Below are 22,847 nucleotides of genomic sequence, written 5' to 3'. Positions count from 1 at the left end.
GAGATTAACCACCTGAGTGGGCTTGGACACTCAATCATTCTTTTCTCTTATATTCATTAATTATAGAATGTTCCTGCTAAGGCCATGGGTTGGGTTAGAAAACTGTATTTGAAGTGCCACCTGGACATAAATGATAAATATTAAAAAACTTACATAATAAACTTCATGATTTTGAAATTGTTCAGAAATTCAATCTGAATTATCAAATATCAAAATTATCAAATTACCTAAATTAGAGAATTTTTAAAATGTTGTGACTTCCCTGGAGGCCTCGTGGTTAAGACTTCACTTTCCAATGCAAGCCATGTGGGTTCGATCCTTGGTCAGGGCTCCAAGATCCCACATGCCTCATGGCCAAAAGACTAAAATACAAAACAGAAGCAGTATTGTAACAAATTCAATGAAGACTTTAAAAATGGCCCATATCAAAAAAATCTATTTAAAAAAATATATTGTCCTCTTTTTGTATTTTACTTCCAGTGCACATGGTAAGTCAATTTAATTCAATAAAAGTTGCCAAGAAATGAACTTTATCTATTGAAAATATTAAAATATTGAAAATATATTGAAAGTATTTAATAATTGCATTATATGATTTTTCTTCATATAAATATGTACTTAGGATTTTATTTTCTTGGGTGCTTAGGAATAGGTCTATTGCGATTCTGATTATAATCTTGATCAACATATATATCCTTTTCTCAAAGTGATTAGAGAGATGAACTCCAGATCTGATTGATCTGCTACAGAGTCCACATTCCAATAACTTTGGTGTGAATTATTTTGTACCCCAATATGTTCATCTTTATTCATTGTCCTAGGTCTTGACAAGTCTTATAAATAACTTGAGATTACTGATATAGACAAGTCAACACTCATGTCTAGGCATCTTCTGCAAGTGATATGCTACCACCCCACCATACTTTCTCCTACCCTGGAAAAAACTCCTTCTTTCTTTATTCAAAATGTAGTCCACTGATGCAAGAGAATTTTCATACCCTTGATATATCTGATCCTTCCCCTCAGTATCTATTGATAGTTCTCCTTGTAGGGTCACATCGTTCACCTATCACCATTAATGGAAAGAGATATTCTAGAAGCTCCAGTCCTCTGTGTCTTTCTTCTTCCTAACATGGGACAAACACCACCCACTCAAAGAAAGGTTATATCTAAACACTTGTGTCAGCCAACACTTCGTCTCTGAAAACTCAGAAGCATCCTGCCAGGGATCATGCAGCTTGTTGGCAGCAGAGGATGGGGGTTGGTACTCTTTTCCTTGCACTCTTGGCATAGAGTTAAGTAATCCTTCCATCTGCAGTTGGTACTTGAAGCTCATTTCCCATTGATATTGGGAACCACAGGATTATGGGTTTTGTTGTTCAACCTCCACTTGGCTTAACCATTTTTTTTTTTGCCTTGGCAAAATGGGTTTCAAGTTTTAAATAGCTCAGTTCCAAATTAGTGGTAAAGCATCATTGGTTTACTATCTGGTTTACTATTATCCTTAATATAGGAAAACTTGATTCACGTAAATTTAATGTAAAATAGAAACAAAACTAATTGAACTCCATCAATCTTGAATTTGTGACCGTTTAGATTCCAGTCCTTCCCAAGTTCTTTTCTTATAAAAGCAAAAGGTCTTCCTTCCTTTCCTCACATAATCCATAAGAATGAATCTACTTTGCAGTTGATAAAATATAGCAGATAAATTCTTTGAATGGTCGGGGGGGACAAGGCAGGTAGCAGCACAGTAATCACCTCCATAGACTTTTTTTTAGCAGAGTTTGATAAGGATTCCTAAACATATCTCTTTTGTTTCAAATATCCTTGGCTAATCATTTGTGTAAATAAGAGGAGTAAGCATAATATATCAGTGTGTATGTGTATATTTGTACATTTACTTGTATGTACATGGAATATTTAGGGAAAGTTAGGACCTGGAAATTTTTGTTGCCTCCAAATAGGAAAAATGGATTGTCTAAAGACAGGGATAGGAAAGATAACTGCATCTCACTCTACAGCGTTCTGTACCACTTGATTTTGGCACCATGTGAATGCCTTAACTATTTGAATAGATAAAACTAAAAGGAAACAAGTTTTGGTAGGTGCATTTCCACCTTTTATGCTCAGCATCGGTACCTAGGGAGATGCTAATAGTTTGGGGCTATCACTGTGACTAACACTGTAGGCTCCTTCTGGCCCTTATCACTTGGATTGCCTCCTGGAGTAGGAGGAATGACAAATGACGGTAAGCTATCTTCCATTCACTGCAGTGCTGGATGCGGCCCCAGTGTCACCCTGTAAGTGACAAGCTTTCTGAAACACACATCTCCTTCCTTGCCTAAGGACGTTTTGAGAAGCAAGCACCAGTAAAAACTTGGGAAGCCACAGCAACGTGACCCTGAAACAATAGTCCTTAGTACCATTCCTCACGTGTGGGACTGAGTAAGGGTTTCCTGGAGAGTGAGGGATCAGGGATCAGCTGCTGAGGCTGGCACTTGGAAAAGACAAACCAAGCATTCACACTCCAGAAAACTCAATACCAGCATTGTGTCCAATCCATCTTTCATAAGGGGGCTCCAAGAGGGGGAGGGGATAAAGGAAGGAGAGAAAATAAACCTTATTAATCCTGTGAAAGACAGTGCAGGAGAGAGGAAAGAAGGAACAGATGTGAGCATGAAAAGCCAGTTGCCAGGAATATTTAGTTTTGAAATCCACTTTGGCTGTTAATCTTCAGACTCCACTGTCAAGTTTCTTCTGTTTTGCATTCCTCATCCCATCTTTCAGCAGCGGTCCCCCTCCACCCCTCAGTCTTTCCTGCCCTTCTCTGCTTCCCTCCCTCCATCTGTCAAGGCTTGCCTTCTCCTGGTGCTCTCTCCTTCCCCAGTCCCTTTTCCTTCTTTCCCCACTCTTCGCCTCTCCTTCCCTGGACTCTTTCTCCTAGTCTTGTATCGCTCGAGTCCCTCTCCTTCTCCCCTTTCTTGCACAGTACCTCCAAGCTCCATCCCCTCTTCTTAAGGAAATCAGCCAGGCCTCAGATGGAGCTGTTGTCCTGACAACCTAAAGGCGCATCAGGCTTTCATTGAGGCTGGCTGCTGCTGAAGCGGGCAGTTGTGCAAAGCGAGGGGCCACGCTGAGGGGAGGGTGGAGGGGCTGTTGAAATCCGCGGGGGGCGGGGGAGGTGCCGAGCGAGGCAGGGAGGGAGGGACTGGAAGGAGAAACAGGAAGGGGAGGAGGGGGAGGAGGGAGACTCCCGGCTTCTGCCGCTGTTGTGTGGGTTTCTTTACACTCGCTGGCAGGCTGAGTGCCGGCTCCCTCGCCTACCCGCCCGGGAAAGTGGGTTACGGAGGGAAGAAGCTCCTCTCCGACGCTGGCCAAGGAGCATCCAGCCAGAGAGACCAGAGACCACCTTCCTTTTTGCCGCCTTCTCTCCATCTTTCCTGGAGGGTTTTATATTTGTATTCTCACCTTTAAAATTGTGTTCCTTTGACTTTTTCCCACCTCAGCTCGGGTTTTATGAGGGCTTTGTGAAGTCTTAGAGGGAGAAGAGACTGAGCGAGGGAAAGAGAGAGGCAAAGTGGAAAGGACCACAGATTGGCAGAGAGCGTTCCGCCTCTGCTGTGGATGAAAGCCCTCCGTTGGTAAAGCCCGCTCGGCGAGCAGCGCGCACACACACGCCCTCCAGAGTAGCCCCGACCCCGCACCTCGGCGTGGCCACCATGGTCGCCAGAGTTCAGCCTGATCGGAAACAGTTGCCTCTGGTCCTATTGAGATTGCTCTGCCTTCTTCCCACAGGATTGCCCGTCCGCAGCGTGGATTTTAACCGAGGCACCGACAACATCACCGTGAGGCAGGGGGACACGGCCATCCTCAGGTAGGGCTTTCGGGCAACTTTTCTGAGGCGCTTAAGTGTGTGTGGATGTGTGTTCTCCTTGAACTCCAGCTGCTGATGCTGCAGGCTTGTGGAGGGTGTGGGTGTGTGTGTGTGTGTGTGTGTGTGTGTGTCCGCGCGCGCGCGCTTTCGTGCGCCTTTTACGGTCGGGTCGAAATATCTGCCAACAAATCTCAAGGGGATTCTGGTCCCTGTCCAGGACCAGCAGGGTTGATGAAATGTTGTTTGGTTCTTCGTATCTTGTTTCTCTTACTGAGAAAGCATAACTTCATCTATGGTATTAGTGACATTAGGGCGTTATTGCTTTTGTGACTGGAGATGCTTTGCATAAGAGTTTTGTTAGGGTTCCTTAATTGAGAAAGAAGAGTTGTTGGTTCTGGCTTTTAGAGAGTGTACACAGGATTGCATTCTCCGTGGTATCTGTGTGTATGTGCGTGTGGGTATGTACATAAAGGCTCTCACTCTGCCCCAGCAGTAGTTTGGTTAGGAGACTTTTCCTAAGGATCTTCTAATTGACATGGAGGGCAGTAAATCAATCTTTAGAACTTTGGTTAGTTACTGAGCCTTTTCTGGTATGTAGCCTTCAACACAGGAATGAAGAGGAGAAAAAAAGGAACTTGCCAAATTGCTGTTATTTAAGAATAGAAGTCTTAAGCACAGAGGTTAGGAAATAATTAACCTGGCATAAAATGGATATTTCAAATTGATTATTGACCTCAACATCTCATCTCTATGCAGTTCTGCCAAACTCTGAAATATAATTTGGGATTGAAATTTGTAAAGGAAGAGTCCCAAGTCCTTGGAGTTTGACCCCTATAAGGGACAGTGAGCTGGAGAAACTCGGATGGAACCTAGCCATAATTCTGTTTCTAAAAAGCTCCTAGCCTGTTTTCCTGCATTTCTTTTCTCTCTTTCCCTTCTCTATCTACTGCATATATCCCTTTTCTCTTTTTATAGCTTTCCTTGAATTTCTATCAGATACTAAAAACATTAAAAAAGAAAAAAAGAATGAAAGAAAATGTTCTCCTTGGAGATCCTTTAAAATCTTATTTCATCCAAATGAAATGACCTAGTGTCAGTCTGTCTGGCTGGCTAATATTGCTTGTTGTGGCAATAAAAAGCAGTATCCTATAGAAAAGAAGCCTCTAATCTGTGTGCAAGGAGCTGATAGTGCATAAACCCTGGGGCATCAGGGAGCAGTTCTGTAGCAGAGCTGCCTAGAGCAGCAAAGTTTTCCTTCCTTTCCTCAGAAATAAATTTGGTTGGCTGTCACAGTGTCCTGCTTTGGGATCGCTCGCCTTGTTAGAGAGGAATGTGTATATTGTGCATGTTGTGTTGTGTGTGTGTGTGTTGCTGTGGAGTATAAAAACTAAGAAAATCCTAATGTGTAAGTATCCCTTTCTTCATTTCCTGAGCACTAGATTATGAATCCCAAAGATCCTACTATCCAAAGCATATTTTCCCTTCCAGCTCTCCAGCCCTGTAAAACCTGCAAGTGTGATTTATCCACATGGAGTAATAAGATTTATAGAGTAATTTTATCTGTTTGCAAAGGGATATGGACATAATGCAGAAAATGTTTTTGCAAACACATAAGCATGCCACCTTAACTGCTAGCATTCATATTTCCTAACATCATTAACCCTTTACAAGTGAAGCATTCTCTGTAAATTTATGCTATTCTTAGAAAGATTTGTTTTCACTGATTTTAAAAATGAATATGGGAAAAGTGAATACTCTGGGTGTATAGGTTTTTATTTATGTGTCCATGAACTTTGTAACGTCTTTGTAATTCAGCATCACCTATGTTTTAAGCTACAGTTATCTAAGAGTTAGATAAGCATGTCAATGCTAATTTAGAAGGAAAAAAAGGAATTCTTATATTTTTGTGCACTGTATGCATAGAAATCTATGTCTATGAGAGGCAGTCTCGCTACATAAATATCTATATATGATATGTACATACTTCTGTGTCTCAAAAGAAATAGAGTTTTCTTTAAGCACTATACTTTAGTAGACATTGCAATGTGGAAATGGTAGATTGTGAGAATAGAGAATAAATATAGAAGCAGTTATTCCCTGGGAGAGAGAAGGCAGACAAATAGTGCATGTAAAGAAGTCACCTGAGAGAGTCCATTGCTTTCTCAGACCTCACCTAATGTGCCCTCTTTTTTATTTCCTTTGCTTTGGACAAGGCTTTATTTTTGGGTTCGTGGAGCTCTATCAGAAGTAACTATGGAGAGAGTTCCCTTTGTTTTCTTAGCTGACCTTCTTCTCAATCTCTTTAACTGAGTCCAGTAAGCTTTGTGGGTCAGTTTCCTGCTGAAGAATGGGACTCTTGCTTTCTGTTTACAAGTCTAGCCTGGGAAAGGCTTGCTTCCACTTTATTTGTGACATTTTACTGGGAGCATGAGCCTCCAGGGGAGGAGAGGAAGGAGAACTTGATTCATTGGAAGCCACAGTAGATGTTTGGCACAGAGAAAGTGAAATGGCAAAGGGAAAAAAGGTCCTCTCTCAGTGAGTTTGTGGCCCTGAATGATCTGAAATGGCAACAAGAGACAAGGGAAGTTTGTAATTCTGGTGGTCCAGTGACGGGAGCTTGGCTGACTGTCCCCAAAACATCTACCTTCACTGCCTTCCTTCCATGAACAAGTGTTTTTTTGGGCGTAATTGATGCATATTTTTGTATAATTATGGTCTTTGATATAAATGTGTGTCTTGATAGGAGAGCATATACAAGTCTTGGTGTCTTGTTCTCTAATTTCTATCTTTTGTAAAAAATAAAAGAAAGACTATAGAATGAAGGTGACAAAACTAGTTGGAAAGAGAAAGAATTCATGTATACCTGCCTAACCCTGTTGTTTCCCAGAAGGAATTCTAGATCTTTCTTAGCACCTCTATAAGAGCCTGTGAGAATGAAAGGAAACCACAGCACCAACTTCCATCTCAAAGGCAAAGGATCAGAGTGTGTGTCAGAGACCAGTGGCAGAAGCAGCAGCACCTGGTTGCCTTCCTAAATCCTACTGGACCAGAATCTGCATTGACATTGGTTTGCGCAGTAAAGTATGAGGCACATTTACCCACCTGACCTTGTTGTTGTTAAGTCGCTCAGTCGTGTCCGACTTTTTGCAACCCCATGGACTGCAGCGCCCCAGGCTTCCCTGTCCTTCACCATCCCCCAGAGTTTGCTCAGACTCATGTCCATTTGAGAAGTCTTGGTTGCTTTTCTGAAGCCACCTCACTACCACTACCCACAAGTGGAAGAGTTCATCAATGATTGGATGAGTTTCTAGCCCTGGTCCTTCCAACCCTCATCCTTGTACTCAGGCTCCCATAGGGATTCACTTCCTGATGACTCTTGGCAGGTTGAAACCATGCAGGCGTTTTGATAAATTAAAGGAAGAGTGGAAATAATGTTCCAATCTGGCCTTTAAAATTTCATTTTTAACAGTCCCACAAACAGTATTTTCAATATTAGCAGCATATGTCTGGAAAGATAATTATAAAATAGTTAATTCCAATATATCTGCTCATAAGGTAACTTTGTAGAATGACATATATGCATATCTGGACATATTCCCTAAGTACATGTATGGTGAGATGCAGAGGGTACACATTTGTGTTGTGACTTTAAATATTTAAAATTGGGGGTATTGAAATTGCATTTATTTCACTAGTCTGACCCTATTTGATGCTTTCAGGATATTATAATACTTTCCATGGTGATAAGATTTTTCCCATTTAAATGTAAATGTACCTAGTAGGTGTTAGGTATAAGAAACTAAGTATCTATGTTTAAAATAGTTAAATGTTTAGTTTTTCAAAATTCTTGGTCTTTATTTCCTTGTTTGTTTCTACAGTAAAAGAAAAAGAAGAAACATTAAAAAGATGTGATTATTTGACAGCAAAATGTAAAAATTTTGTGCAAATTTCAAGGGAAAAAATGGCTTCTCTTCTATAAAGCATCTGGCACGCCTACATTCACAAAGAAACTGTCAACAATCAAACAAACTCCTGACATAATATGTGATTTTTCTACCACTTAAAATTATTCATTATTTGAAAACAAACTTTATGTTTATACAGAAGAGTTTGAGAAAGTTTTCTTTTTCTGTAGCTAACTCACTAAAGGTAATCAAAATGTATGGGTTATTACTGATACTTTAAGGACTGATCATTTTGCCCATTAAGTCCTGTCCTCAAATATATTTAGTAAATAGTGGAGGGAATATTTGTTGTCTAAAAATATAACATATCACCAGTTCAGTTCAGTTCAGTCGCTCAGTAGTGTCTGACTCTTTGCGACCCCATGAATTGCAGCATGCCAGGCCTCCCTGTCCATCACCAACTCCCAGAGTTCACTCAGACTCAGGTCCATCGAGTCAGTGATGCCATCCAGCCATCTCATCCTCTGTTGTCCCCCTTCTCCTCCTGCCCCCAATCCCTCTCAGCATCAGAGTCTTTTCCAATGAGTCAACTCTTCGCATGAGGTGGCCAAAGTACTAGAGTTTCAGCTTTAGCATCATTCCTTCCAAAGAAATCCCATATACATCATTAAAGATGTTTATGCATTTATATCACTTACTGTTCATTTATGTCCTGAGGAACACAGCAGCAAATCTCATGTGACAAATGCAAACTGTGGTAATTTGTGTTTCTGTAAGTATGAAACACATACATACAACACATGTTAAGCTAATTGTCCTGTGCACTTTGACTTTGAATGAATTATTTTTAGAACTGTGGTATAAACAACCAAAGATGACTGACTCATCTACTAAATCAGTTGGTGAGGGTTAAACATTTGTGTTTCTTGAAGCCGGTGGGCATTATGTGGGCATAATAGCAAACTCAGGCAAAAAAAAAAAAAAAAAAAAAAAAAATTAGTGCGTTAGTGTGTCTCTGAGAGCTCCAAGTACCAATGTCTGTGACTCAGCTGGTAGGAGGTTTCCTGAACGTGTCCTGGCACCCCTTGCTGTTATCACCGGAGCCCCAAAAGCCTACCCTTTCAGGTACCCTTATGACCATTGGTCTTGCACTTCTGTGAGTATCCTGCCTGTTACTTTGTATAACTCAGGAGTGTTGGACTATAACTTTGGATCTCTCCTGTATGCTACGTGACTTTGAAAACATCTCTTAAATATTTTGAGTTGCTGGTTTCATTTATAAAATGATGAAATTACCTGCTTTAGTTATTCTATCATCAGATCAGATCAGATATAGGGTTGTTTTAAAGACCCCGCAAGAGATAAAGTAGTTCAGTTTGGTAAATCGTAAACTGCTACATAAAGCAGAAAGTGTCAGTTGTTCTCTAACCACATGTAGCCAATCGTTTAGACTCTAGGGAGCTCTTTTTTAGACCAATGTTTCTCAAACTTGAAGGTGTATCCAAATTGGAAAGTGAAAAAGTGAAAGTCATTCAGTTGTGTCTGATTCTTTGTGACCCCATGGACTATATAGTCCATGGAATTCTCCAGGCCAGAATACTGGAGTGGGCTGCTGTTCCCTTATCCAGGGCATCTTCCCAACCTAGGGATTGAACCCAGGTCTCCTGCATTGCAGGTAGATTCTTTACCAGCTGAGCCTCCAGGGAAGCCCAGATTACCTGGAGTGCTCATTAAAAACACAGACTACCTGGACCCCATCTTCAGAGTTTCTGATTTCAGTAGGTCTCTGGTGGGGGCTGAAGTCTGCATTCCTAGCAAGTACTCAGATAGTGCAGATGCTGCAGGACTGGGCCACACTTTGAGAACCACCCACTCTGGCTGCTACATGTGTCTTCTGTAGATGAGCATCTTCAGTATCTGATAGTCACTTGCTAAATTCCAAAATCTCAGAGCCTGTCCCAGGCCTACTGAATCAGAATCTGCATTTAACAAGATCCCAAGTGATTCATAAGCACGTTAGAGTTGGAGAAATGGTGCTGCAGAGAGTTCATAACCGTGGCTGAACATTATATTCTACTGGAAGCCTTTTTAAAAAGAATGAAGCCACATATTCCCTACTCTCTGAAATCCTGATTGAATTAGTTTGAGATGGGGCTTGGGTGTAGGTATTTAAAAAAATGATCTGATGTGTACAGAGTTGAGAACTACTGCTTTACTGGTTGAAAAATTTTTTACAAACCATGTTCAGGGCAGCACTTTCTAGATATGTAGGAAAAAGTATAGTCACGTGTGCAGTTTGGGAAGTATTTCAACAGCATAGATGTACAAATTCAATTGAGAGAGAGGAAAGAGATCATCATAGATCCATTTCTTCACCACACAATCTCATCCCTACAGTGTCATGGAAAATAGAGTGATTTTATTTAATATGGATCCAATTTATATAATATCTCCTGAAATAGCATTAAAGCTTGATTTTTCATGTCTGTTGTCTTGTGTCCTCTCTTTCATTTATGTTAGCCAAGACACAAAAGATACAAAACGGTTTTAGATTTTTTTTTTTTAAATGGCAGAAAAGAGACTTTATTTAGTCAAGGAAAATGTCTTTGGTTTTATTCAAATAGGCTTACTTCTGTGTACTTCTGTTGTCATGTTTGCCACAAATATGATCTACAAAATAATAGCTAGATGTTTGCAGAATTCATCTCAACTTTACATGGTGATCAGTCGACCTGAAACTGATAGGCAAATGTTTATGTCAAAGGTAAAGAATTTTGTTATCAAGGGTATAAGTTTAGAAGGTTCAGAAAATAGAGTTGTCTCATGATATCTGTGAGGATTCATTCCAAGAACACCTTCTATACCTAAATCTGCAGGTGCTCAAGTCTCTTATATATAACAGAATTGTATTTGCATGTAACATGCGCACATGCCTCAGTATACTTTAAGTCATCTCTGGATTACTTATAATACCTAATATAATGTAAATGCTATGTAAATAGTTGTAAATAAAATGTAAATGCTATGTAAATAGTTGCCAGTGCCCTGGCAAATTCAAACTTGGCTTTTTTGGAACTTTCTGGAATTTTTCTTCCAAATATTTTCAATCTTCAGTTGGTTGAATCCATGGATGCAGAATCTATGGATACAGAGGGCCAACTGTAGTCAGAAGACCAAGATCTAAACATCCTGAAAGAGTCAGATCTATTAAATGTGTGTAAATGACACTTACTTGACCTACTACGCAAGCTATTCCTATGATCAAATGAGATACTATGTATCCAACTGTTTTGTAAACCGTAAAATGGCATAAAATGTAATCTCTTAGTAAAATTTTTATCATTATATTCACAGTAGGAAATAACTTTTATAAAATTAGAAAACTGTAAACTAAGCTTTTTATTTGTATTCTTTTAAAAATAGAAAGTTGGCCATTTGCTCTAAGATGTTTGTATCAATTCTTTTCAAGCCCTATAAAGTAATGTGTATCTTAGGGTATAGATGAGCTTGCTATCAGGAGTGCAGGATGAGTGAACACATTTTTGTAGTCACCTGTAATCAAAACATAATCTCAAGTTAATGAGTGATTAACCTTTCAGAAGAAAACACATTGCTTCAGAGTTTGTTAATTACTCTGGGTAAATTTGTAGAAATTTAGACTAGGAAAGGCCTTGGAGATTAGGCAGTCTACCATTTCCTTTTAAAGTGATATAAATGAGAAGAGAAAAATTTAGTTGGTTGTCCAAAGATTTGAGTGACTATTTGAGAACTAGAATAGATGTCTCCTATTTCTCATTTCAGAGTTCTTTATTCCACAGTACCCCTGAAATTGTTTTATTGTTATACCATGATATGCCATTGTTGCCCCTCTAAAAATTGTTAAAACATCTCTTCCTCTTTCCCTTCCTTCCCTGATTCTGCCCTCTCTTTCCTCCTCTCCCTGTCCTTCCCTTCCCCTCCCCTTGCCTCCTTTCTTCTCTATTGTTGCCCCACCGGTCTCTCTTCTCACCGCCTTTTCTCTCTCTCCTCCTTACTGTCCTCTCTTCACTTTCTCAGCCCTGCATATCAAAACTGAACTTACCTGCAGAGGATCATCCAGGTAGTGCTGATCACGGAGGGACTTTTCGGGAAATGCATCTTTCCCACGTTTGCTGTCTATCTGAGCCAGATGGATTTTCTTTTTGTGTAGCCTCCATTGTATCATATTCTCAAAGCTATTCTTATATTTGGTGGAAACTCTGCAGAGATCTCCTGCCCTCAACAACTTTTGTTTCCTTTTGTTTTTAAGCCTTTCCTTCCTGCTTCTGATACCCCTACCTGTTACTCAGAATTCTTATTTGAATTCTTACCTGATTTCTTTCTTATCTGAAAATTCTTTGGCCCAGTACTTCTCTTGGGTTCCTAAGCTCTACTACCTTCTAATGGCCACTTATGACCTTCTGCTTGGTTTAAGTCTCCTATGATTTGTCCTTCTTGGAGACTCGACTAGGATGGCTGCAGTAAGGTTGTGGCCTCAGTTGGCAGGCTCTCCTTTGCACAGTCTCCAAGGGTACTCAGTCTTTGAAGACACTGTTACTTGTATCAGATTCTTTCAGTGAAGGTAGATTTTTTATTTTATTTTTTTCTAATTTGTACAAAAGTTACTTTGGGCTAACAGTTGGGACTGATGGTGGTAAACTGGAGGAACTAGAAATAGATCTAAACCTGTCTTTGGGGATGGTGGAGGCACTGCAGGCACTTATGCCCTGCTGCAGGTGCCTAGGGAGTTTCTGGTGTGGCATGAGGACAAGGTCTTATGAAGCTTTCTTACCTGGTAAGCGGCAGAGCCACGGGAGGTACAACATGGAACACCAAGAAAAGGGCAGAGCACACAGTAAGGGGAAAATAGCGGGTCAGCAGCTTTCAGTGAGACCCCCCAGGTGGCAGGCAGTGTTACAGTGAGGTCTCTCAGCTCCTCGTAGAGACTTAGTCTCTATAGACTGAAGCTCAGAAAAGCACCAAGAGTCCTTGGCTTAAACACTGGCTTGAACAGGACAGAGTCCTCAGTAATAAGGGATATTCTCCAGACATATTGCCAAGATAAGTAATTTCCTCAAGGAGTAAAAGAGAAGGATGTAATCTCTAGAACTGAAGCTCTGTGTCAAAGTTGTTGTAACAAGGGGTGACACAGAGATTCATCTCAGAATGCTGAAACCCATCTTTTTATACTTTCACTATATAAGTTCAGGATCGTAAACCCGGTCCAGCTTGGTGGGGTAAAGATGAAGACAAAGGTCTGCAATGAAGTAGGAATGACACTACTTGCTTCTCCTTGCCATAGGTAACCTTACTGGATTACCTCTTTAGTCTACTTAGACTTTCCAGACTCCAGATAGTTGGCAGAACCATGGATCTGAGCTCACCTGACTAGCCCAAGCCTATTGTCTTTCAGTGTTAATCTAGAAATGTCCCCAGATCCTTCAGAGGCTTCTCATCATTCACAACGTAACGTCAGAGCTCCTTGGTCTGGATGATGCTCCATGACCTGCTACTTCACTGTGTCCACTAATTCAGAACCACTCACAGTCGGTGCCCTTGAGCACGCTGGTGTGTATGCACGCACAGTGCTGGTTCTTTCCTTTCTTCATGATGCTCTCCCTGCCTGGAACCTCTTCTTCCCCCTCTCCACCCCTCCCTTCACACTTCTTTGTTGGGTTGCCTCTATGCTGCTCTTTGTAGGCTCCAGGTTAGTTCTGGTTTTGTCTGTTTCAGGTAATCTTCCCTAATTTTCCTCAGTACCTTACTTATTATCACCAACAGCCACTCTCTACACTGCCCTCCAGCTTAACTGAAATGTAGTTGACAAAATTGCATACAGTTAAGGTATACAAAGGGATGATGTGATATATGTATCAATTGTGAAAAGATGGCTAAAATCAAGTTAATTGACACATTCATCACCTCATATGGTTATCTTTGTGTGTGTGTGTGTGTGAGAGAGAGAGAGAGAACACCGTAGATTGACTTACCTATAAAACTTCATATATACAATATAAAAACCATAGTCACCATGCTGTGCTTTAGATTCCCATAATTTACTCATCTTATGACTGAAAATCTGTACCCTTTGACTAATATCTCCCCATTTCTGCCGCCCCTCAAGCCCTTCACAATCACCATGCTGCCTTCTGCCTCTATGACTTTGACTTTCTTAGATTCTGCATGTAGGTAAGACAATGCAGAATTTATCTTTATCTGTCTAGCTTATTTCATTTAGCATAACGTCCTCCAGGTTTATTCACATTGTCACAGAGGGCAAAATTTTCTTATTTTTTAATAGCTGAATAATATTCCACTGTGTGTATGTAGATAAAGGTCTCCTGCTTTCTTTATCCATTCTTACATCTGTGAATGCTTAGTTTGTTTCCATGACTTAGCTATTTTGAATAATACTGCAAAGAATACAGGAGTGTGGAGATCTCTTTGAGATAGTAATTCTGTTGCCTTCAGATATATACCCAGAAGTGGGATCACTTCAGTATATGCATATCTCAGTGTAGCATTTACTACACTTAAAAGTTATACTCACTTGTATCTTGCTTCCAGTGTCCTATTAGCTCTTCAAAGTCACGTGTCTCATCTACGTTACCTTTTCATTCCAGTATTTTAAGCCTATAACCCATAGGTGCTCAGATAAATATTTGCTCACTGAATTGAGCAGAGAGGGATAGTCATACTGTAAATCAAGCCGAGCAGATATTGGTTTATGAAAAAAGAAACAAATTAGAAGGAGACATGGGTGAAGCAAGTTATGTTAGTGGTGGAATCATCCAGCCCTAGAGTGATCATGGATGTGTGGTGAAGAAGATGTAGTAAAATAAGAAATTGATTGTTTTCTGATCATTAGTGAGGTAGATTAGGTGGTTTTGCTAGAAATATCAATACTTTGAACATTTCTCATTGCAGCTATTTTCAAGGACAGCTCTCTAGAGAAGGTCAAATAGGGTATTTTAGGAGAATTGCAAAACTTAAGTCACATGGCCCAGACAATTACGCAGTTTCCTCTGATAGATGAGCAGCTTGTGACCGAGCCAAGAGACCTTCAGTGCATTATCCACAATCTGAAGAGCTCAGCCTCGCAGCAGCTGCCTGTTAAAGGATATACTTTCTGGAAACCGCTGAGACTTTCTCCCTCTAGTGGTGGCCATGAACTTTCAGGGACTAAGTTGGGGATTTGGGAGCAGGATTGTTGTGCACCTCATCTGTTCTCCTTTGGTGTGAAATGAGGCAAGGGGCAGAACACTCATACTCATTTGACTCAAAGTAATTATTCACACTGAACAATGATGCCTACCTGAGTTTTGCAGTGTAGGGTTCATTACTCACTCCTGGAGAAATTCCAGCTTGAATGTACAGTGGGCTTTGTAATAATCCCAAATTCCCTTTTGTACATCTTGCCATAATGCTCAAGGGCATTGTTTGTATTAGGTCAGAGGGAAAATGCAACCCAGATTCTCATACAATAATGCATTAATATTTATCCTGTTGTAATCTTTGATGATGTGTTTCTATATTGAATGTCTGTATCTTGAAGTTTTTGAAAGTTAATAACATCCTTTCTGAAGCTGTGCTTTAGACATGTTACTGTTTGTCACACTATCCTTCTAGAAACAAAAGATAACAATGAAAGTGATGCAGTTCAGTACTAAGTCATAAGTAACCATAATACATGTGAAAATACTGATTGTGAAAAATAATTGGTTTTCTTACTCCTAATTTTTGTGCTTCTTCATCTCATTCTAACATACTGCATCAGGGCTGTTTATTTTATGGAGTTTGAATCACATATGGCTGCCAGTTTGTGGCTGACTTTCATCTTGAGATAACCAAAGATTGTTGTCATCTTGTGTATGTTCATGATGCAATTGTATGAGCATATCTTAAGATCAGCATTTTCTATTGCTGAATCATGAGCTGAGCATATGAATGGATTTTTATTTAACTCTCTTTTGACCTCTATTCTTCTGTGTATCTTTGGTGTCTAATCTGATGAATTAATATCTAATATTATCACCATGACAAGGAACTGCCTAAAGTCTATAGGATATTACTAGATTAGAGAAATTCTAGATTGAAAATCAAGAGATTTAGACTTTAGTCCGACAAAAACTATTGTCTGTAGAAAGTTGGAAATTAGTTTCCATAGTTTCACCTCCAAAACTGGTATAATTCCTACTTGCCTATTAAACAAAGATGTTGGTCTGGTAAAGTGACATTATATTTTTGAATACGGTTGAGTACATCAGATGAAATGCATGATGTTGTAAATTGGATGATGATATGCTCAAATTAAAAAGAATAATAAACTCCTGTGTTATAAATATCATGAAACGGAAAGTTAGTCTCACAGTTGTGTCTGACTCTTTGCGATCCCATGTAGCATGCCTGGCTCCTCTGCTCATGGGATTCTCCTGGCAAGAATACTGGAGTTGGGTTGCCAACAAGGAGTGTTGGCATATACATAAGAATACAAGGCATGGGTTGCCATTTCCTTCTCCAGGGGATCTTCCCAACCTCGGGATTGAACCCACATCTCCCGCATTGCAGGCGGATTCTTTACCAACTGAGCCACTAGGGAAGCCATAAATGTCATAGTGTAGGAAATAAAAATATTTTCACATTTTACTGCCTTAATTCTTATATAAAAATGAAACAGCTCAAAATATAGATATTCAGAAAATAATAAGTGTTTATACAGAATCTGTTATGTTTAAGCAATTTGTGTCACAGATATACTTATTAATCTGTACTGTATAGATGTGTTTAAACACATTTTTATTTTTAATTTCTTCAACATATATTTATAATTATATATAAAAAGAAAAAGCATACATGTACCTTTTATATGTACACAAAATTTGCATACACAAAGTGTAAATGTGAATATTATTGTGAACATGGATCATAGCACACTCTAATAGGAACTTAATTAATTTGGTGCACTAATGATTGGGGAAGTTTATGGCAAACAACCAAGTTTTCCAGGTTATCAAGGATGTGAATATATACAGTATATAAGAAGCATCACATGCTGGCTTTCTTAATTTGTTTTGGTTAATATGTTTTATTTGTAATTAGTAATTATGCAAGTTCTAGAATTATTTTGAAAAAGAAGTCATACTTAATATTTCTTGTTTCTATTACATGTTGGTTATCATAGAGTTCCAAGAAAGTAAAGTGAAATCTTATAATATTTTTTCTATGTAATTTATGGAGTAGAAATTAATACTATCTTAGCTAAATGAAAAATAGTTTAAAAAATAGTCAATTTTTTAATATATGATTCCAATGCTAGACTAAATTTCTATTTTCTTTCATCTCAGTCACCAAAATGTCGTTATCTTCCTGAAGATGAGAAACTGGCCACTAAAAGAGAAGAATAAGAATTTAAGTTAAATTTCAATTTATCAAGTCAAATGATCATATTTATGCTTTTATACCCTTTTCAATCTTAAACACTCAAGGCATGTGAAGAAATGATTTGAGTAGTATAAATAAGTTCAGCTATAAGTCTCATATGTATTACACCTAGGTCACTAAAATAACTTAATAGCATGATTGTAGAAATATTATTGCTAACATTTAAAAACCTGTAGAAAATAGAAATTTTTCATTCTATTGGTGGCATACAATATTGTCCTGTTATAAATAAAAGGGGCAAATGATATTAAATCAGCAACAACAGCAAAAATATAAATGCTAGAATATTTTGAAAAGGAAGCAGCAATCACTAGATGCCAACATGGGTTCCCTAGAAACAAACTATAATAAGGGAAATAAATTTCTTTAAAACAAACAAAATTCCAGTAAATTAGGGAAATGCCATTCACTCTCAGTATCTGTATCTTGACAGATTTCTCCTGATATACTTATGAACAGATTATGGATCTCTAATGAGCTAGATTTTTGTTTTGGCTTGAACAGTCAAGCCAGAGAAACTGATTGATGGTGGTTGAGGATTCTCTCAGTCTGTCCTTGGCCATGTTCAATATTCAGATAAAAAGAAAGCAGGAGGCAAAACTTCTACCATGTGTATGACACAAAAATAAAAGGATTCTCTTTGTTGACAAGTTTATGAGATGAAAATTGGTGCTAGCTGTAGGGGGGCAAATGTAGCCCTATATAGAGAGAACTGGAGAAGGGAATGACAACCCACTCCAGTATTCTTGCCTAGAAAATTCCATGGACAGAGGAGTCTGGTAGGCTACAGTCCACAGGGTTGGACACGACTGAGCAACTAACATACATAAAAAAGAACATTATTTATATGTTTGTGTGTGTTTATGTCGTATCTCATTTCAAAAAAAGAGAAAAGAGAGGCAAAGAATTTAGGGTAGTTTATAATTTAAACAAAGCATCATTTAAATAAGCAAATCAATTTGAGTAATTTTTAAAAGATGAACATTTTTTAATGACCTAGTGGAAATAGCACAGCTTCTCACCAGGAGGCCTAGCTCCAAGTATCATGTCCAGCTTTGCAAACATGGACAAATCACTTATCCCTACGAGCCTCAAGGCCTTTATTTATAAAATGAAAATGGCAATAGTATTATTTACCTTCTTATTCCAGTAGGTTATTATAAGAATAAAATAAGAAGGATCTACAATTCCAGTTGTCTCTCCATATCTGTGGGTTCTGCATCCATAGATTCAACCAACTGTGGGTTGAAAATACTTCTTAAAAAAATCTCTCAAAAGTTCTAAAATGCAAAACTTGAATTTGCTAGAGTGATGGCAACTATGTACATAGCATTTACATTGTGTTTACAGCTATTGACAAAACATTTGTATAGTATTTGGTATTCTAAGTAATCTAGAGATGATTTAAAGTCTATGGGGAGATGTGCCTAGGTTATATGCAAGTATGACACCATAAAATGACACCATTTTGAGCATCTGTGGATTTTGGTATCCATGGGATGGAAGTCCTGAAACCAATCCTCTGTGGATACTTAGGGATGACTATATACAGCTGACTCTTGAACAATGTAGGGGTCAGGGGCCCTGAACCTCAGCGCAGTTTGAAAATCTTCCTCTTGTGTGCTTGGTTTCTTTGTATCCTAGATATCTCTGTAATTACAACTCAGATTCATATAACCAAGGATCATGTGGTACTGTATTAACTATTGAAAACATCCAAGTATAAGTGGACCTGTGCAGTTCAAATACATGTTTTTCAAGCTGCTGCTGCTGCTAAGTCACTTCAGTCGTGTCCGACTCACAGCAACCCCAGGGACTGCAGCCTACCAGGCTCCTCTGTCCATGGGATTTTCCAGGCAAGAGTACTGGAGTGGGTTGCCATTGCCTTCTCCATGTTTTTCAAGAGTCAACTGTATATACTTATCTGCAGGTATGTGTGTATTTATTTTATAAATGCCATTTGCTATTCTGCTAAGTGTAATAGATCTCCTTGTGAAGAAGTAAGTTGTTAGTCATTTCATTTTTAAGTAGAGCCCAAGTAACCACTACTGAGAAATGTTATTTAGGAAAAAAAAACACAAAACCTTTATTAGAAGGTTGATTTCTCAATGTCTCTACTACTACTATCTGTGATACTCTGAATTTCTACTCTCATTTATGTATGTTCTTGCTCATATCCCTTTGTAACTTTGATTGCTTATAAAGAATTCCATTCAGAATTGGATCTTCTCATTTTTTTAGTAAGTTTTAAAATTCATACATTTACTATTAATACTTTCTTCCCACTGGAGAATTTGCAACCATGTCAAGAGAGGGGCTATGTAGAATTAAAACAGAATATCTATTTAGATGTTGTATCGTCCTATGTAGAAGAATATCAAAATAAAATTTGATCTCAGAAAGATACTTTTATATTTATGCAGCTTCATAGAGTTTGATCAGGTCAAATGATGAGTTCATCACTTACATCTTCTGACTCCCTCTATTACTTCAGCACTCATGTTAATGTAATTTTGCCTGAAATCCAATCTATGGCCATCTTGCTGCCATCTGAATTTAAAAAATATGAAATCAAAGGAACTTATTTAAAAAACAGAAACAGACTAACAGACTTAGAGAATGAATTTATGGTTATCATGGAGGAAGGATGATGGGAGGAGGGATAGATTGGGAGTTTGGAATTGACATGTGTGTGCACTCTGCTATATTTGAAATAGATAACCAACAAGGACTTAGTATAAAAAACTAAATTTTGAAAGCAAGATTTTTTATGTTAACTTTCAAATCTCTACCCTATTTCAAACTCTTGTTCAACATGGCTGAAATTGTTACCTAGTTTACAAAGAGTAAAACATGATGCTACCTCCAAGTCTGTGCTTCCTGTTGACTCTCTTCCTATACAGAGGCCTTAGATGCCCTAAGCCTTGAACTTCTCAATTTGCCTGAGACCTGAAAGGACTCAGTCACCTCCCTACAGTTTGATGTAAGAACCTTCCCTCTGCTGACCCTGAAGTATTATCAGGGATGTTCTCCAGTAGAATGGAAGTGGGGCAGCAGTGGCCATGGACTTTATTTTTATTAGGCAGTGGGTAAATCTGTTATTCTTACACTGAGGAGTGGTTTGTTTATTATTGTTGTTCAGTCATTCAGTTGTGTCTGACTTTTTGCAACCCCTGCGGACTATGGTACGCAGGTTTCTCTGTCCTTCACCCACTCCTGGAGTTTGCTCAAACTCATATCCATTGAGTCAGTGATACCATCCAACCATCTCATCCTCTGTCATTCCCTTCTCCTGCCTTCAGTCTTTCCCAGCATCAGAGTCTTTTCCAATAAGTTGGGTCTTCATATCAGGTGGCCAAAGTATTGGAGCTTCATCTTCAGCATAGTCCTTCCAGTGAATGTTCAGGGTTGATTTCCTTTAGGATTGACTGATTTGATTCACTTGTAGTCCGAGGGACTCTCAAGAGTCTTCTCCAACACTCCAGTTTGAAAGCATCAATTCTTTGGTCAATTTTATATAGTCCAACTCTCACATCCATATATGACTACTGGAAAAAACCATAGCTTTGACTATATGGAACTTTGTAGGCAAAGTAATGTCTCTGCTTTTTAATGCACTGTCCAGGTTTGTCATAGCTTTTCTTCCTAGAAGCAAGTGTCTTTTAATTTCATGATTGCAGTCACCATCTGTGGTGATTTTGGAGCCCAAGAAAATAAAGTATGTCATGGTTTCCATTGTTTCCCCATCTATTTGCCATGAAGTGATGGGACTGGATGCTATGATCTTCATTTTTTGAATGTTGAGTTTTAAGCCAACTTTTTCACTCTCCTCTTTCACTTTCATCAAGAGGCTCTTCAATTCCTCTTTGCTTTCTGCTATAAGTGTGGTGTCATCTGCATATCTGAGGTTATTTATATTTCTCCCACCAATATTGATTCCAGCTTGTGCTTCATCCATCTTAACATTTTGCATGATGTACTCTGCATAAGTTAAATAAGCAGGGTTACAATATACAACCTTGTTGTACTCCTTTCCCTTATTTTTCATATCAAGTGCCTTCTCCATAAAAAATGAAGTAACAGAACTTGAAGGTCTTATTTCCTCTTCTTACTATTCAGATAACCTCTGTTCTCACTAAATATGAGGTCACCCAACAAATTGTGTCCTTCAGTGTATCCAGATAAACCATACTTCCACCTCCTCCATACTTCCATCTCTCTCCAACTTCAGCATTTTTGTTTTCTTATTTTTCATAGGCATGTTTCCTTATTTTATCCTTCTTTTTTTTTTGTAAAATGACTTTAATTTACCCCAAAGCTCAGCTGTTAAAATTTAGAAATGGCAATTATCAGGGTATGAAACCAGTCTCTTTCCTTTTGAGCCAACAGGTACTTAGCCAATTGCCTTGTCATCACCTTAGCAGTGTTCACGGTAAAAGAAGCATTGATGCTTGGCTCTGTCTGTGGAACCAGATGACTTTTAAATACAGAGTGTGGCATTTTGGGTAATAGTTCGGAAAGAGTTCTGAAAGTCCAAGCAAACAAAAGTGGAGATTTCAAGGGAGAAAGGAAAAAAACAGGGACAGGTCAGGGGCAAGCAGATTAGGGAAGGATCAGGTGTCAGGATTTCAGTAGAACACAGATAGCCCCATTTCAAAGTGGGTTATCTGTGTGTAAAGCTGAAAATATTTCCAAGAATGTCACAGTTTCCCGATGGAAAGTCTGTGGATGCTAAAATAAATATGGAGCTCGTTAAAAGATAATGACAAGAGATCCTAAGAATTACCTAACAAAGTCCTAAATATGTCAGAGTTAATTCCTTGTGGATAAAGTCTCAGTTAAATTCAATCTTAGTCCTAAGAGGAAAGGTTTATGCAATCCAATTCCCAAGCCCTAGTCTTTTAGGAAGCTACAAAATCATTGCAAAGTGTCCAAACTTCCATATATACCTGAAGCATTATGTGTAAACATTCTATATCTCACATGTAAATAAACATATTCTTTCAGATCAATTGTAGACTATTATAATGAAAAATTTATTAAAGATTTTCTGAATATATGAGAGTTTTGAATTTTTTTTTTGCTAGACATTTCCTAAATTAAAAAAAGGTAAGAAAATGTATTTGATAACAAAAGGATCCTCTTATTTAGAAAGGTTGCAAACTATTCTACACTAGGTAAGGATAGGTCCACTGTTATTCAGGCAGAGTTGCCCATTGGCAAGTAAATATGAGAACATAGTGTTCAAACAAGATCTGAGTTACTGAGGATAACCAACTATTTTCCTGTTAGGAATAGTTTAAACTGTAGATGAAATTGATAAGGGAAAGAGTGTAACATGGGTAGTTACTATAGTATGCATAACCCTGTGTTATATATTCTATGGGGATTAAATAAATGTCAAAAAAAAGTAAATTTATAGTGAATATTAAGCTTTAGGATTCTTCCCTTACAGTGTCCAGTTACTCAGAAACTTTGTGTTTAATTTTTAATTTTATTTTTTTTAAAGAAAGACTTCATACTGTATAAGTTTTAAGCTCCACAAAAATATGTATCCATATTATTTTAATCCATCAAGAAACTTGTACCTAGGAGAAGTTAAGTAACAA

At 38.5% G+C, this 22,847-nt stretch overlaps 1 protein-coding gene across 2 annotated transcripts in view; it reads left to right on the top strand.

The window, feature by feature from the left end:
* Positions 1–3,225: 3,225 nt before the first annotated feature.
* LSAMP (limbic system associated membrane protein) overlaps positions 3,226–22,847 on the top strand; it is a 701,079-nt gene continuing 681,457 nt past the window's right edge. For both annotated transcript variants that reach the window (XM_055568268.1, XM_055568267.1), the window contains exon 1: positions 3,226–3,874. In XM_055568268.1, the coding sequence (XP_055424243.1) occupies positions 3,720–3,874 (155 nt within the window). In that variant the 5' untranslated portion in view covers positions 3,226–3,719. The remainder of the gene's footprint in view (positions 3,875–22,847) is intronic.

Source organism: Bubalus kerabau, chromosome 2 (genome assembly GCF_029407905.1).
Source record: "Bubalus kerabau isolate K-KA32 ecotype Philippines breed swamp buffalo chromosome 2, PCC_UOA_SB_1v2, whole genome shotgun sequence".
Taxonomy (NCBI): domain Eukaryota; kingdom Metazoa; phylum Chordata; class Mammalia; order Artiodactyla; family Bovidae; genus Bubalus; species Bubalus kerabau.
Note: the sequence above shows the minus strand (reverse complement) of the source record. Positions and strands in the feature narration are given on the sequence as shown.